The sequence below is a fragment of the Panulirus ornatus genome, chromosome 3, assembly GCF_036320965.1.
Source record: "Panulirus ornatus isolate Po-2019 chromosome 3, ASM3632096v1, whole genome shotgun sequence".
NCBI classification, from domain to species: Eukaryota; Metazoa; Arthropoda; class Malacostraca; order Decapoda; family Palinuridae; genus Panulirus; species Panulirus ornatus.
Window position 1 is genome coordinate 25,843,107 of NC_092226.1, and position 16,627 is coordinate 25,859,733.

At 45.8% G+C, this 16,627-nt stretch overlaps 1 protein-coding gene across 10 annotated transcripts in view; it reads left to right on the top strand.

Moving 5' to 3' along the window:
* LOC139761399 (Fanconi anemia group J protein homolog) overlaps positions 1–16,627 on the top strand; it is a 1,968,572-nt gene that overhangs the window by 1,526,279 nt on the left and 425,666 nt on the right. For all 10 annotated transcript variants that reach the window (XM_071685544.1, XM_071685606.1, XM_071685598.1 and 7 more), the window contains 2 exons: positions 8,047–8,096; positions 11,636–11,748. In XM_071685544.1, the coding sequence (XP_071541645.1) occupies positions 8,047–8,096; positions 11,636–11,748 (163 nt within the window). The remainder of the gene's footprint in view (positions 1–8,046; positions 8,097–11,635; positions 11,749–16,627) is intronic.

The window sequence follows — 16,627 nt, forward strand, 5'->3', positions numbered from 1 at the left end:
AAAATGTTGTAAGGGGGATGGCCAGGGGGAGTGGGCTTAAGAACCTTAGTGAGAAGGGTGGCCAAGGGGACGGAGGGCCTAGGAACCTTAGTGAGAAGGGTGGCCACGGGGACGAGCCAAGAAAAAGAGCCATTAGGGCCTGACCAAGTGGTATACACCCAACACGCGGTTCATCTCTCGTGAGCTACTGCTGGACAGGGTCTTGTTGTCAGGTATCGTGCGACGAGATGTCTGACCCTGTGATGCAAGGTGGGTGCTGTCCTCCCTCATTCACCCTCGCAGGGTGGAGCACTTGCTTCATGCATGACCTCTGAGTGGTTGTAACAGGACGTAGAACGGTCTGTTAGGACGCTGGTTCACCGTGACGCTTCTTAACTATACTAGACGTGACTTGCAGGATTGGACACAGACCGTGCGTGACTCGATCAGTCGTTGGCCATTGAATGACTGTCGTCACCTGGTCCAAAATGATCAGTCGATGATAGATACACCAGTCCGAAGATGTCAACACCAGGTGTAGGGGTCAGGTTTTTCCTCTGGCGGGACATCTGCATCTCTAGTGAAAATTATATCAACTTCCTAAGAGTTTTGGAAGGTTCATCAACGCTGTATTCTAACTCGTTAGCTGTTTGGTAGCTTAAGGTACCTGGACTATGTGGTTCGTAAAGCTATAATATATATATATATATATATATATATATATATATATATATATATATATATATATATATATATATATATTATTTTTTTTTTTCATACTATTCGCCATCTCCCGCGTTAGCGAGGTAGCGTTAACAACAGAGGACTGAGCCTTAGAGGGAAATCCTCACTTGGCCCCCTTCTCTGTTCCTTCTTTTGAAAGATTAAAGATGAGACGGGAAGATTTCCAGCCCCCCGCCCCCTCCCCTTTTAATCGCCTTCTACTACACGCAGGGAATACGTGGGAAGTACTCTTTCTCCCCTATCCCCAGGGATAACATATATATATATATATATATATATATATATATATATATATATATATATATATATATATATATATATATATATATATATATATTATTTATTATACTTGCCATCCAGCGATTTTTATGTTCATGTCTCTGGTGTTCCAGACGTCAGGAAGCAGGTCAGGGCCCTTGCTGTAATATTTCACCCAGGTGGAGGTAATTCACTTGCAGCTTTCTGGAGTCTCCCACATCCTGTGACTTAAGTTAGGTGCTCGGGTCTGTGCCAGCTTCCCCGGACCCTTTTGCAAAGTTAGACTTGTTTATGAACTTGTCGCTACAAGTTAAGATGACAGTAAACTGATTTGGGGGGGTTTGTTATTAACACGCCATGGCACCGTTATCAAATTAAGCACCGCTTGCTTTGAGAGGCTCGGCAGAGGAGAGGAGGGGCAAGGTGCTCAACTTGCTGGATACCTTCACAGCTGCCTCGACCTGATGGTCACCATAACAGACGAAGCGCTGCTTGCGCCTTTCCTGTACATTGGGAAAAGTGATCTGATCCTCTACGTGGACTGAAAATTCCTTTTGAGACGTATTAGGTTTCATGTCTGGTAGATCCGTTAGCGCCGGGTGACACTGAGCTAACGTTGTCCATTAGTATGTTCATACATCCTCATGACCTGCTTTATGGCCTGTACGGGAGAGATTTATACGATACACATGAAAGTTCATTCGCTAATGTCGGTGTATTTGTAAGGTTATGTACCCACCCCCGTCCCCAACTCCCCACCCCAAACCCTCGGCAGCACAGGTGTTGCTGGGACACCTGCCTTTGTTGACTTAACTAGTTAGGGGTCTAACCCCCCAACACTCACCTGGTACTTTAAGATGATCTTGATGTAACTCCTTGAGCACGACTGTCCTATTCCTAAGTGTGACGACACGACCCATTGAGCTTGAAAGTATGACCCTTGAGCACAACGGCGCGATCCTTGAACTCAACGATATGACTCATAGGTATGATGGCCAGGTCTTTGACCCGACTCATAATGGATCAGGTCAGAGGCCAAACCACCATATCCAAGGATCGCACCGTCGTGCTTAGATGCTGGGACTCAAGATCTTTCTAAACAGATTTCAAAAATGCTCCAGGAGTTTATATTGACGCTTTCCAGAACGGATTTCAGGGTCTTCCAGGTGATTACGGTCTTCCAGAAGAAACGTTTGTGTTTTCCAGGCCGGCTCGAGTCTTCCAGAATGGACCCTAAGGGTCTTCCGGAAGGGTTGGAGTCTTCCACCTTGAAGGTTCCTTTTGGGCCACTGTTGCCACCCACCAGTTGGTACCAGGTACTACCACTTGTGGCACCCATCCTTTGGCACCAAGTGCTGCTGCCACTGATTCCATCCAAGAGTTGGTGACATGTACTGTCACCGATGCCACTCGTCATTTGATACCAGGCACTGCCACTGATGCCACTCATCAGATGCTACCAAGTGCGGACGCTGATGACATCCACCAGTTGGTACCAGGTACTTCCAGTTATGTCACCCAACAAGTGCTATTAGGTACTGCTACAGAAGCAATGTTTTCCTGGAGGATGTAGTCGAAATTCCTTTTATTTCATATTTTTTTCCCCTTCAGAAAGTTTTTATTTAGATTTTCTTTTTTATACTAGCTGAAGGTTTGATTATTTCCCTATGTAAGTCAACATGTTTTCATTTATTTCTGTTTGTTTAAGCAAACATGTTTTTGTTTACCATTTTGTACTCCATCTTCTTTCTTCTGCTTGGAGAGCTTTGGTCTGTTTGGCTGTAGAGCTCTGGTCTGCATGGCTGGATAGCTTTGGTCTGCGCGGCTGGAGAGCTCTGGTCTGCATGAAAGGAGAGCACTGGTCTGCATGGCTGGAGAGCTCTGGTCTGCATGGCTGGAGAGCTCTGGTCTGCATGAAAGGAGAGCACTGGTCTGCATGGCTGGAGAGCTCTGGTCTGCATGAAAGTAGAGCACTGGTCTGCATGGCTGGAGAGCTCTGGTCTGCATGGCTGGAGAGCTCTGGTCTGCATGGCTGGAGAGCTCTGGTCTGCATGGCTGGAGAGCACTGGTCTGCATGGCTGGAGAGCTCTGGTCTGCATGGCTGGAGAGCTCTGGTCTGCATGGCTGGAGAGCCCTGGTCTGCATGGCAGGAGAGTTATGGTCTGCATGGCTGGAGAGCTCTGGTCTGCATCCACTGAAAGCTATGGTCGGCACAGTTTGAGAACTTTGTCCTGCATTTCCGACAGCTTTGGTCTGCATCCCCAGAAAGCTTTGATCTGCATGTTTGGAAAGCTTTGATGTGCATGCACAGAGACTTTGTGCCTGCCGTTGTGGAGAACCTTGGTGTCCATGACTGGAGAGCTTTGGTGCGCCTGCCTGGAAAGCTCAGCCCTGTATCGGCATGATCCAGAGGCCTGCTGATGGGAGTATCAAGGTCACCGCGCTCCCAGAAACCCTCCAGCAAATCCCATGAGGGACTTCAGCTCACAGACTTCGTCAAGAACGTTACTGACTCATACCTGTCGGCCTCCGCTAAGATTTTTTTCTGCAGAACCGTAGACTCCGTTGTGATCTGACAGTTTTCAAACTACACAATGATTTGGATAACTAACGAGAATTTCTCAGCCATAGAACGAGGTGGAAAGACCAGAAATGATGGCTTCAAGTTAAAGGGAATACGTTATCCATGCGCGGGTAAAAGATTCTTTAGCAGCGTGTATAGAACGTGGAAATAAATTACCATCACATATTGCGGAAGTGATTACCACTATCAGTACATTTAAAGCAGAGTTGTACCAATAGATTAATTATATTAATCGTCAGCGAGTGAAATACCCATTGTTCATGATAAGCCTGTTCAAGTTTGAAAATATAATATGCAGCGCAGTTCACTTTTTTGTTTGTATTTTTCATATTAGCGGCTAAAATACTTTCTCCCCAGAATATCCGGCGCTGAAATTAGATCATAATGTTTTCCTTTCATCCTTCCTCATAAAATTCCCGTGTCAGAATACTCTCGCTCTCTATACTACAGTGTTTCTTCCCAGGCATTTTCTTGTTGGTAGATGTGCTGGAGGGAGTGGTGTGTCGGGGGGGAGGGGGTAGGAGGAGCCTCTTGCTTGTCTGTTTCCTCTATCCATCAATTGAGGTTAGGAATATAAGATTCTGTTCATGTCCTTCAGCTGGTCAACCTCGTCGTAAACCCTCATGTCTTCTCTTAGCTCATGTACTCCCACGTACCAAATAATGTAACTAACATGAACTTGAATCATACGCGGGTATTCCCCGTGGGATTCTCATTAAAAGTCCTACATAGTGTTCTTGTACCTTTTATTGGAAGGAAGGTGGATGCACGCGCAGTTGAAAAAAAAAAAAACAGTTGGTTGATTTTCAGGAATTGGCATGCCAGCTGATGTGAGACAGTGTTGATGTCCACATCTTGGGAGGGTTTCGGAGGCTCTTCCTCTCCACAGTTCGGCCTGAGACCTAACAAGGCCGTCCTTGCGCTTCGGCGAGTCAGACTCTTGGAGATCATGACCCAAAGGCGTATGTGTTATCCTACTCCACCTGGTTGATTAGGAATAGGTAGTTGGTAAAAGCCATGGCCATTATATCATTTGAATTTCTCGGCTGTCTCTAATGGCTAGAGGCACATTCTTACAACAGTATTGGGCCCCGGATTGTATTCTCTAATTGCACTATTTGCGTCTTTACAGTGGTGACATTTTATAGAATCCTTTTTTTCTCCTACCAGTAGGAAAGTAATTCCCAGTGTAGACTGGGAACCATGTTGCCCAGGATTTTATAATGTGTAGATTATGACAAGTCTCTCGCTTGCTCTTCAAAGACTACAGAGCTCTCTTTCTTTCAGTCGTTTCTAGTGGTTTAGAGTTTTCATGTTATCATTCCGTAGTCGCCCTTCCTGATAAGTGATGTAAGCACAGCAGTATCCTAGCAGGAAGGAGTAAATGCCTTGGAGTTTCGCAGATTCCAGCCCACTGTCTTCTGCAAAGTCGCCTCTGTTGCCCTGGTATGTTCACTGTGGATGAGGTCGTCATATAGTACTGTGGGGGGTCTTGTTCAGTGCCCCACCGAAATATGATGTACGTTTCTGTACAGTATTGTTTCCCTTAACGGATTAAACTGAAACTTGACTCCATCAAAGAGCATGTTTATTTCCGTAGCCCATCGAACGACCCAAAGATATTTAAATTGTTTGTCTCGAGGATTTTAAGGCCTTTTCTTGGGCGATTCATGGATATGATGTTTAGGAAAACCGACATTGAACTAGTAGTTTGATATTGCCCCGAGGGTCGCAGCAAAGCTCTGCTGTATCGAAGTCAGTGGTCGTTTTCTAAAGGTCTCTAGGCTTAGGAGTTCAGAATCTTGCATCATAACCTGTACCATCTCCTCACTATCCTCCAACACTGGCTACCTGCTTCACCACCCCTCCACCTCCTGACAATCCACCCACTCCCTCATCCTCACAACATACCCTTCACCCCCTCTCTAAACTCACCCCTTTTCCCTTCCCACAGCACACCTTCTGTGCCCTCCTACAACCTCCCATGACATGTTCCATCTCTCACCTACCCTGCTCACAACACACCATACTCTGCTTCCCACAGTACCTCCCGCTGTTCTTCCCACAGTACCCCTTCCAGTCCGTCCCACAGTATTCCCTTCTTTCACAATAATGCTCCTTTCCTTTTCTACAGGACCCCTCTCTTCCCTTCCCACTGTATTCTTTCCATTCCCACAGGACCCCTTCGCTTCCCAGTGTACTTCCTTTCTTTCTCAAAGTATCCCTTCCCACTCTACCCCTTTCCTTTGTCACTTTAATACTTTCCTCCCTCCTCACAGTGTCCCATCTCCTCCCACAGCCCCATCCTTCCCTTCAGACTGTTAACTCTCAATTCCCACATTACCCTGTTCCTTATCGCAGCACCCCTTCTTCCCTCTCTTCCCACTGTACCCCTCCCCTCCTCATATTTAGCCATTCCTCCCTTTCTTACAGCACCCCAGTATCCCTCTCTTCACTTCCTGCAGGACCCCTTCTTTCCCTTCCCACACTACCCCTTTCCTTTCCTTCCCACACTACCCTTTCCTTTCCTTCCCGCCGTACCTTTTCCTTCCCTTCCCAGAATATGGTTTAGAGTTGAGAGTTCCTTCGGTCATAGTTGCCATAGTTGACGTCGTTATGTTTGTGGGAAGTTTGCAGGCTGCTCCATTATCTAATACAGTTGGCCAAGTCTGATCATGGTACGTGGCAGATGTTCTCTCGGCTGCCACACGCTGGGGGAAATGAAAATATTTTTCACGATAGATGATCAATATATGCAGTCTGAGAACTTGGAAGACGGGGGATTTTATAAAAACAGATGTGAAGCCAAATGGATAGTTAGTGGCTGGTATTTGATTAAAGGTACCATTACCTGCAAGTCTCCAGACGACTTGCTTTAAGTGCATAGGTTTATAGTTAAGTGAAAGTGACCGCCACAACTTTATACGTGATGAATGAAGACTGATATGATGCTACATCTGTTGCCATTCATTGGCTGGCCTTGTTGGTGAGGGAGGTTATGCACATGAGCAGGAGGGAACCGTAAGCAGGGCTGCTCACCTTGCCTGCTTGTGTTTACCCTTGCGTGTTGAAGGGATGACGCTGTGATGCAGAAAGGAAAGAAGATCTACGTGTGGCAAGATCGAGTACAAAAGTTTCGCGGAAGGAGTTGGAAAATGAATATGGGTTACTGTAACTTGAAAACTAATCATTCCAACTGCATGATGGACACAGTGTTTAAGGAGGGAAGTGGATGTGGGAGAGAGGGAGAGGAGGTGGGGGGGAGGTTATTATAGCTTTTGAATTGGTAAGAAAGGAAGACATTAGTTAACAGCTCGGGGCGTGGAAAAGTGCGGTGGTGGACACTTTATGACAGTAGACTCATGAATATTGAAGCGCGCACGCACGCACGCATGCGCACACACACACACACACACGCACGCACACACACACACACACACACACACACACACACACACACACACACACACACACACACACACACGGGGGGGGGGGTGACCTGATCACAACCTTCAAATTTTTAGATCCTCTTGATAATGCAGAGAGTGAACAGTTCTTCGAAAAGAGCAGCTGTGGTCACAACGACCAGAGGCCATAACATGAAATTAAAGAAGAACCTTGTTAACAAGTACTCTTACGGTGTAAGAGTAGTGGAGGAATGGAATAAAGAATTGATGAGATAATGAATGTGGACAGTGTACAGAGGTTAGGTTTAATAAGTTGTTTGATAATAGATGTTTTGATGGTAAAGAAAGTTCAAGAGACTGGGCACCACGAGTGTCGAACTCCCTTCGTGTACAATGCGGATATTTTGATGTACACTGAAAGTGGTAGATTTGTTGAAAAACGTAGGTTTCATGAGAATTTCCTTGTAGAGAAACTGGTACCTTTTTTTCGTATTGCATTATGTTTTATATGTAGGGGCCACACATACTCGTGCCACAGGGCAACCCATCTGTAACATTCTCCCCTTCTACAACACACCACCGCCACCGTCCATCAAAGCACTTTCCTTCTCCCTTCCCCCTTCCACGCAACACTCCTTCCCCTTAACACGACGTGTTCCCCGTCCCCCTAAAACGACACGCTCCCTGTCCTCCTGGCACGACAACTCTCTCTTCCCCTAAACCCAAAACATCTCTTTGTCATAAAAAGCCATGAGTCATTGCTTCCGTCCCATTTCCCTAGCCTGCTGCACTATCCTGTCTCCAGGAATGTAAGTAGGACGCTATTACTGTCCTCTGAGGGATGGCCTGGTCGTAGATCACCAACTCTTCTGCTATCTGGCTCTCCCTTGTATGCCCGTAGACCCAGGCACTACCATACACTCCCTCAAGCTTTATAAGACAACTCAACCTTCCACCCCACCTTCCCTGCTGGCCCTTCCGTCGTCTACCCACGCATCCATAGCCCATGAGACGTCCCTCCTGCTGGTCGATGATGTTCACTATATTCATGGTCTCTTTTCTTTCCTCTTTCAGAAGACGACGACGACGACTTCCGAACCCCTGACCAGCGTTTCAGGGATGACGTAAGTATAAGACATCTCGTCGTGCAAGGGATTCGGGAGTCCTGTTGCCGACACTCCATGAGCATGATTGCATGAGCTTTGGGTATGATGACCTGGCTCTTTGACATGACGTTAAGAGTCAGGTCATCATACGTAAGTGTCACACCGTCATGTTTAAGGGATTAAGTTTTTAGGATCATATTATTCTAATGTAATAGGCATTCCTTATTTATTAGACTGCCATCAGTTATCTTAAGGACAAAAAAATAGGTTTGGTCAAGTTACATTTAGTTTGATTGGAGTTATTATCCTCATGAGTTATTATCCTCATGATTGGCCGTCGACCAGGTGTTATGTATGTTGAGAAAGCTTTGCACATTGGTGAAGACCTAGATGTGTTATTGATGATGATGATGATAGTGTGGTGGTAAGTTTACGAGGACCAAGATAAAATGGAAGACTCCGAGGAAGGTAAATGAATAGGCGAGAGATAGAGGATATGAGGTAATAGCTGCTTACGAGTACCTGGTGACGGGAGTTTGCCTTGAGGCATAAGGGCTAGCACGTAGCGCTCACCGTAGGAGCGTACCTGTGAGTACTGAGATTACAGAAAGACAGGAGTATGAAACTTTGAAAGTGTGTAGGAAGGATGAAAGTGATGGAGGGTGAGAGACAGGAGTGAATGACTGAAGGAAAGATTGAAAGTGAAGATAGAGGAGTTTAAGGGAGGTAAAAGGATGGGACATTCTGGATGAAATTGTGTAGATATGAGAACGGTAAGAAAAGTATCGAGCAGTATCAATATATAGGAGGGGTAGGCGTGAATGGGAGTGTCGGGAGTATGAAGGTTAAGAACGGGAGAGAGAATATTTCAGGTTAAAGGCGAACACGAAGATACGGAAAGACATTCTGAGGAATACTGGTGATGTGAAGTGACAGGAATGAAATGTTTGTGCTGAGGGGAAGAGTGAGGTCCGTGTTTGGCTGACGAAGATTGGTTGCTGCCGCGAATTGTGTGTGTGTGTGTGTGTGTGTCTGTGTGTCTGTGTGTGTGTGTGTGGGGGGGGGGTAAATATTTTACCACCAGTTGAAGAAAAGTGTTGGATTGACGAAGCTTGCGATGGGCAGGTTGAGCCATGTTTTTAATGCTCTTCAATTTAAAGGAATAGGTCAATGCTCGGAACGAGACGGTACGGGGGTAGCAATGGTCATTATTGTGTAGATTAAGGCATGAGTGATTCAAAGGTACGGGTCGTGTGTGGTGATAACCAGAGCTCGAGTACTGTCGAGCCTCAGCCGTGGGAAAGCACTCCTACTGAGGCATCCGCTGAGGTGAGGTAGGTAGACCACTCTTACGTGGAAGACCTGGCAGGAAGAAGCAGATCAGAACGTGACGTTACCAGAGACGGGATGACCAGCAATGTCGCACATGGTGTGGACCTTGTGATGACTGACGGTATATACGTGTCAGTCTGTAGATCACAAGTGGTGTTGAAAATGTATTAGTGCGTGGATTTTTACCACGTATTAGTACTGTACAGCGAAGGAGTTATACACCGGCGGAGTCCCAGATCTTCTGACCCGTAATCTTGAGAGTGCCAAGCAACCAACGTATGACTCTCATGATTGCTCTTTGTACGTTTGAACCCCTTCACAACCCCCCCCCCTTTCCCTTTTTGTTGTCATTAGTTTCTTGCCTTCACTCTTACGCCGCTCATACATTTTTTTCTTTTTTATTTATATATTATACATATTCTCTTTCGTTGGTCTCCACAATTTTCACTCCTCATTAATTTTCCTCTCGAGTGTCTTCGAACATCTTCGTGCTCTCATTCGTCATTATTTCCTTCATTTCTTATTTCTTTTGTGTATTTCTTTAGTAACATTTAGCCTCACGTGTTGCCCTCCCTCTACACTCACATGAATACACATTATCTTGTGTGACCCCCTTCTGTTATAGTTATTCCCCTCCTCACGCTTGTCCCTGTCTTATTTCCTGCCATTTCATGTTTCCTCTGACGTGGATCATCTATACTTGTTTCCACCCCTCACATTTCTCATGTCTTGTTGTCACACGTGCCACCAGAACCACGGCTTTCCTCTTTACACTTGTTCACCTCTCATTCTTAAGCTTGTCATTCCCCTCACTTGCCGCCTTTCCCCCCACCCGCCAACAAATATCTTCCCCTTGCACATGTTCCCCTTGAACGTGTTCCCTTCCCATACGTTCTCCTTCACTCGTCACACTCGCGCTTGTTCCCTTTACTCGCTTCCTCTTCATACTCTCCCATCACATTTTCTTCCTTTTACATCACTGTCAGCAGACCCCCCCCCTCCTTCTTGCATATCACGACTTTCCCTTCGCACGTGAGTCCCTTCCCCTCCTTCACCCACCTGTTTCCCTTTTATTTGTCCTACCTTGCTCCGCGTCCTCCCATATATATATTTATATATGTACTCCCGACAGACACACCCACATATGTCTCTATCACACTCCCTTCACCCCTTACATACTTACCCTCACACTTAAACGCGCTTTGCCACACACGTGTTCCACACTGTAACAAGCATCCCATCCTTTAACACGTGCCTCTTCCATTAGCAAGTGGCTTCTACGTCATCATCTTAACACGAGTCGCCCCACACAGGCGTCCCTAACCCTCATATACGTGACGGACTTTCAGGTGTCTTCGCAGACGTGAGGCCCCTTACACCTGTTCCCATAGAAGTGAGGTCCTTTACATGTGTTCCCTCAGATGTGAATTCTTTTACACCTGTTTCCCTATCTACGAGACCTCTCACACATGTTTTATGTGAGCATGTTTTCCCCTCACACGCATTCTTTTAGTGTGTCTTCACTTTGGCATGTCTCGCTTATACTTGTGTTCCCTCACACTTGCTTGTATGCGCCGCCCACCGTACGTGTTCTTTATGCTCTACCTTTGCATGTTTCTCCCTCTTCCCCCTTGACACTTCCTCCCTTCACAAGTGTAGTCTCTTGAACACTTGTTTCCCTTACACAAACTCCTCTGTACATGTTTCACTTCCTCTTATATGTGACTCATGTGTGACTTGCTTTCAACACTTCTCCTTTGTTCATGTGTGTTGGATGACAGTTGTCCTTTGTTCATGTGTCCTTATTTTGTGTGTGTGTCGCGCCTGCTTCACTCCTAAATGCCTCTGTACTCGTCTCTGCTACACAGGCCCACCTCATAAACAGTCCTTCCGTACACGATCTCCCTCATACATGGTCTCTTTACGCCTGGTCACCCATATATGTATCATCTTCCGACGTCCTGCGAACACACACACAGACACACACACACACACATCTCCCCTCAGACATGTCCATAATTTAGTTCCTCATATGATGGTCCTTACCCATGACTCTTGTTGACACTGGTGCACGTCTTCTGCAGTCTCCCACACTTTACACCTGACTCCTTCACATACACCCATGACCTCCTCCTCCTCCTCCTCTTCCTCCTCCTCCTCACACGTGTCATCACTGAGTGTCATCACTGATACGCTTCCCCTTAACTCTGTCGCTCATGATGCAGGTTGAGGCGGACGCTTCCCAGGAGCCCCCGGCGGACACCCAGGAGAACGTTGACTCGGAGGTTCGGCCGCCCTGGGAGACCGCGGAGGAGGCTAGGCGGCCCAAGATGATGAGGTGAGTACGTTACCCCTCACCCGTCCCCATGAGTCCTGTCTTACCCTCAGGTGGGACTGTAGTCCGTCCTGCTGATCACTTATCCAACACTGTGTTATGATGGGTCACACTGACCTCACATAGGATAATGGAACTTACAATAGTAAGGAAAAGCTTTTTTGTGAATTTTGAACTCGAACTGCATGGCCACGACGACTGTCGACCCCTCAGCACGAAGGTACGACCTATTGTCGTGATGGCCTGCCCCTTGTATTGATCTTGAAGCGTCAGGTCGTGTTCAGAGGTCGTGCCACAGTGCTGATGGGGTGAGTGGCATTTTTGGTTAAGTATGATGGATCTTCAGTGAATGTGAACGTTGTCAGTCTAGTTCACTGTAGTCTAGTGTCACATTTTCTTTTCTTCCCACTTTCTTTAGTGTGAAAAACACTTCCTAAGTTTTGATATGTGCATAGTAGGTTACTGTAATGAATTCCCATGGGTAGAATTTTAGTTTTTTATTGAAATAAAGATCATGTGTTTTTTAGTGATTGTGTCGCGTGTCGTTCCAAGGTAAGTGTCATAACACAGGTAAGATTTGTGTCTTCTGTGTAAGTCTTAGCTAACTCTCGTGATGGATGATAATGTAGTGCTTCATTCATGGGGGAAAAAAGGAAAAAAATGCTGTTGGTAGACTCGAGTTACCCCAATTCTTGTGCACTGCTGTTCTCATTAGAACGTCTTGGTGAAGTTAGTTGGCAACTTTGTAAATTGGGATCGTCCTGGATAAAGAAAGACTGCATAAAGAAATCTCAGCCAGAAAAAAAAATTGTGTTCGCTTGTGAGGGGAGGAGACTTAACGTGGATATCCTGGTGTTACAGGATAGGACTGGCAGAGTGTCTCCTGACGCGTGCAACGCCTCAGACGGTTGGAAAGAAAGACAACTTTGATAGTAGATGCTCTCTCTCTCTCTCTCTCTCTCTCTCTCTCTCTCTCTCTCTCTCTCTCTCTCTCTCTCTCTCTCTCTCTCTCCCGCTTCTTTGGGAAAAGAAAAAGTGCCTTTCCTCATCTGTAAACGCGATGGTTCTCAGAAGTTGTTATTGTGCATGGAGTTGGCTGGCTTGAGAGGACAACACATACTGAGGATATAATTACCGTTGGTGATACGTCATGTTCGGCCGCCGTCTGCCCTGACACACCGTCCTTGCCTCCTCCTACAGGAGACGGCTGTCACCGGAAGCTTATGCTTACGGTCTCCGAGATCGGAGTGGCCCCTGCTAGGGAGGTTCATTGGTGATGTATGGTAGACGGGGAGAGCTGATATGGGAGGAGGTGGTCACATGCCGGGCGCTCGAGTGGCTCCAGATGAGCCGAGCCGAGATTCACTCGAGGGAGCAGACGGCTGGTCATATCTGGGACGTCTTAATTTCATGGACGTAGAGCGAAAACCCCATTTTAATAACTCGGGGATTTCGCTCAGTCTTCACTTGTGTGTCGTCCACTCTGGCTGTCCGTCACTCATCTCCCCCGGCCCCTCCCGGCCCCAGGCTACACCGCCCTCTCTCCCATACTCGGCCTATTCACGCGCCGATATTAACCTATTGTTCTTTTGTGTTTTGGAGCTGACCAAATACTGACCCTTCTACAGGCCGCTCGCTCCTCCCACTCCGGCTCCTTTGCCTACTCCGGCAGTCTTTTTTGCCTCTGTCTTTTCGACATTGCCCGTATTATTTTTTTTTTTCTTTTAATAATCTTCATACCGTCTCAGTGTTTTTTCATTCTCTTTCGTTTTGTCCTTCCACGTTATTCGTTCTCCAGCTTTATCTCTTCTTAGACTGTCGTTTTTAATGTCAGGAACCCATGTTTCTGTAAACACCGGTGTGGATAGTTACGTCTGTCATTTCCCACGAACATTGACCTAATTATAAATTTGGCATTGCATGACTAATATATATATATATATATATATATATATATATATATATATATATATATATATATATATATATATATGGAGAGAATGAGTGAGAATAGGTTGACAAAGAAGTGGAGGGATCAAGGAGAAGCGGGAGACCAGACTGCAGATAGAAGGATGGAGTGAAAAAGATTTTTAGCGATCGGGACCTGAACATGCAGGAGGGTGAAAGGCGTGCACGAGTTAGAGTGGATTGGAACTATGTGGTATACTGGTGTCGACAATGCCGTCAGTGTACTAACTCAGGGCATGTAAAACGTCTAGGATAAACCATGGAAAGGTTTGTGGGGCCTGGATGTGTTTTGTGAGCTGTTGTTTCGATGCATTACACATGGAATCTAGAGAATGGATGTGAGCGGATCTGGCCTTTATTCATGTTTCCTGGCGCTACTTCGCTGACGCAGGGGGTGGCGATGCTGTTCCGTGTGGGGCTGAGTGGATGAATGCGAGCAAGTATAAATAGGTACCTGTATATATATATATATATATATATATATATATATATATATATAGAGAGAGAGAGAGAGAGAGAGAGAGAGAGAGAGAGAGAGAGAGAGAGAGAGAGAGATAGGAGGACTGATATTTGTTTTCAGTTGTTATTGATCAATATGCGTCATGATTAGTATTGATCACATGTTCCTATCATCGTGGTGTAGGACTCTCCTTCATCCGTTATTGTTGCTCTTCTCTTCTCTTTGTGTGTATAACCTTAGGTTACTTTCATTTGTATCTTCATTTATTCATCATCGTTGTTTATCTGTTCTATTTTGTGTGTTCCCATTTATTTACCACACCTTTCCTTCTCCCCTTTATCTGTCTATTCCTTTCGTCGTTACCCATTTATTGTCAGTGTTGTTATGGCCCTTTATCTTTATCACCTTTCTAGGGGGTTTTTCCTGTCTTCCATCCTCCCCATCTTACCGTCTTCCCGTCCCGTCCTCATCCCCAATCATCATCATCATCCTATCGCATTCCACCCCTTCTCATTCCCAGGCTCTCATACCTATGGTTCTGGGGCCCCTCACTCGACCCCTCTCCTACTCGCCTTGCCCTCCTCACTCACCCTAGTCCCCTCCTCCTCCTCACCGCTGCCTCCTCCGTCTTCACCCTCCCTGCAGGCAGTAGCTGGCCTGGTCCAGTTTTCTTTTGTTTGTGTGAGTGACCAGAGGCTGCCCACATCTAAGTTTGTTTGGACGTGGCGGGGAAGGGTTGGGTAACCTGAGATGCCATCGACAGCTCACGGCTGGGGCTCCCTCGTCGACCCCACCCACACACACACACACACACACACACACACACACACACACACACACATACACGCACGCACCCCCCGCCGGCGCCTTCTCCCGTTTCCTGCTATTGTGGCCCCCAAGTTCCTGTGGCTGGGAGGCTGATCGCTCCTGGGGGAGTCGGGAGCTGTGTATTTCTTCACCATTCGATACGACTCGTGATGTAGTATTATTTCTTTTTCTTTTTTATATGTTGAAGGCTCCAGTCACGAACAAGTCTACATCAAGGCCGGGCCTTAATTGAAAGGTTGATAAAAGAGGGAACAAAAGAGGCAACAGGAAGTACGTACGAATTTTGGAGGAAGTTAAGAACCTGTCTTTTGAAATCTGCAAGGCAGTAGACGTGAGAGGGTCGAGCTTCTAAAGCTTCGAGGTGAAGGGAAAGAAACAGTAATCAAAATGTCCCACCCTTTTTTGAGTTGCCAATGGCCACACAGTAATCATGTGACGCAGCAGTTTGCAGAGTATTGCGTGGTCTAGCTGGAGGTGGGGGCACGCAAGCAACCAGCTCTCGGGAGCAAAAAAATCAAAGTAATACCTATAGAAGAGAGAAAGTGAACCAACATTGCGGCGTAGGTCAAAGGGGTCAGGTTTTGGTGTTATCCTGGTACAGGTTATAAGTCTGACCGGTTTCAACTTTGCTTTGTCAAATACGGACGCAGTGCTAGAACCACCCCAGATCAGGTGTTCGTTTTCTCGTCGGTGGGGGAAAAGTATGCATTGATTTTTCTTTCATTTATTGTGTGTTGAAATATTACAGGTATATACCGGATTAATGCGAAGTGTAGAAATTTCGCAAGGCTCCTGATGGAAACTGATGAGTCGGATCTTATTCAATGGGAAGCCGAGAGTATTGTCGAGTTGCAGGTGTACCCCCCGTTAGCGACACAGTGACGTCTTTCAGTAGTGTTTCACGTCTTGGGAGTCATTCTGCCCTCGTTATTATCATTGAAAATAATTATGATATATATATATATATATATATATATATATATATATATATATATATATATATATATATATATACACCCCTCATGTCCTCATGCCCTCTCAAACACATTCTCATTCCTCTTGTATTTATAGAGTAATTCTGCTGCGTGATGCAAATATCTACTCAAGTCATATATTTTCTTCGCTAACAGTGTATTGTCGTGGTTTCCTTGTAGAAATTTGATCGACATCTTAAACCCATCCTTTCAGAACAACCTCGTCATTGCAATCGTGAACACAAACCAAAATCTTTCTCAGACAAAACCAACCCGAGAATCCTGCAACAGGTTCGCAAATTTAATAGTAATTACAGCGATGCTAATGTAAGAGAAGAGGCAACAGCGGCTGTGTGGCGAGGAGCATTAAGAGAATTAATTCTACGAATTACTTCGCGTTACATAACCTTGGTACCTAGGATCACGATAGTGGAAAGATAGTCCGTCTCATGTATATATATATATATATATATATATATATATATATATATATATATATATATATATATAAGTGTTTTGGGAGCAGCTGAATGAGTGTGTTAGCGGTTTTGATGCACGAGACCGGGTTATAGTGATGGGTGATTTGAATGCAAAGGTGAGTAATGTGGCAGTTGAGGGAATAATTGGTATGCATGGGGTGTTCAGTGTTGTA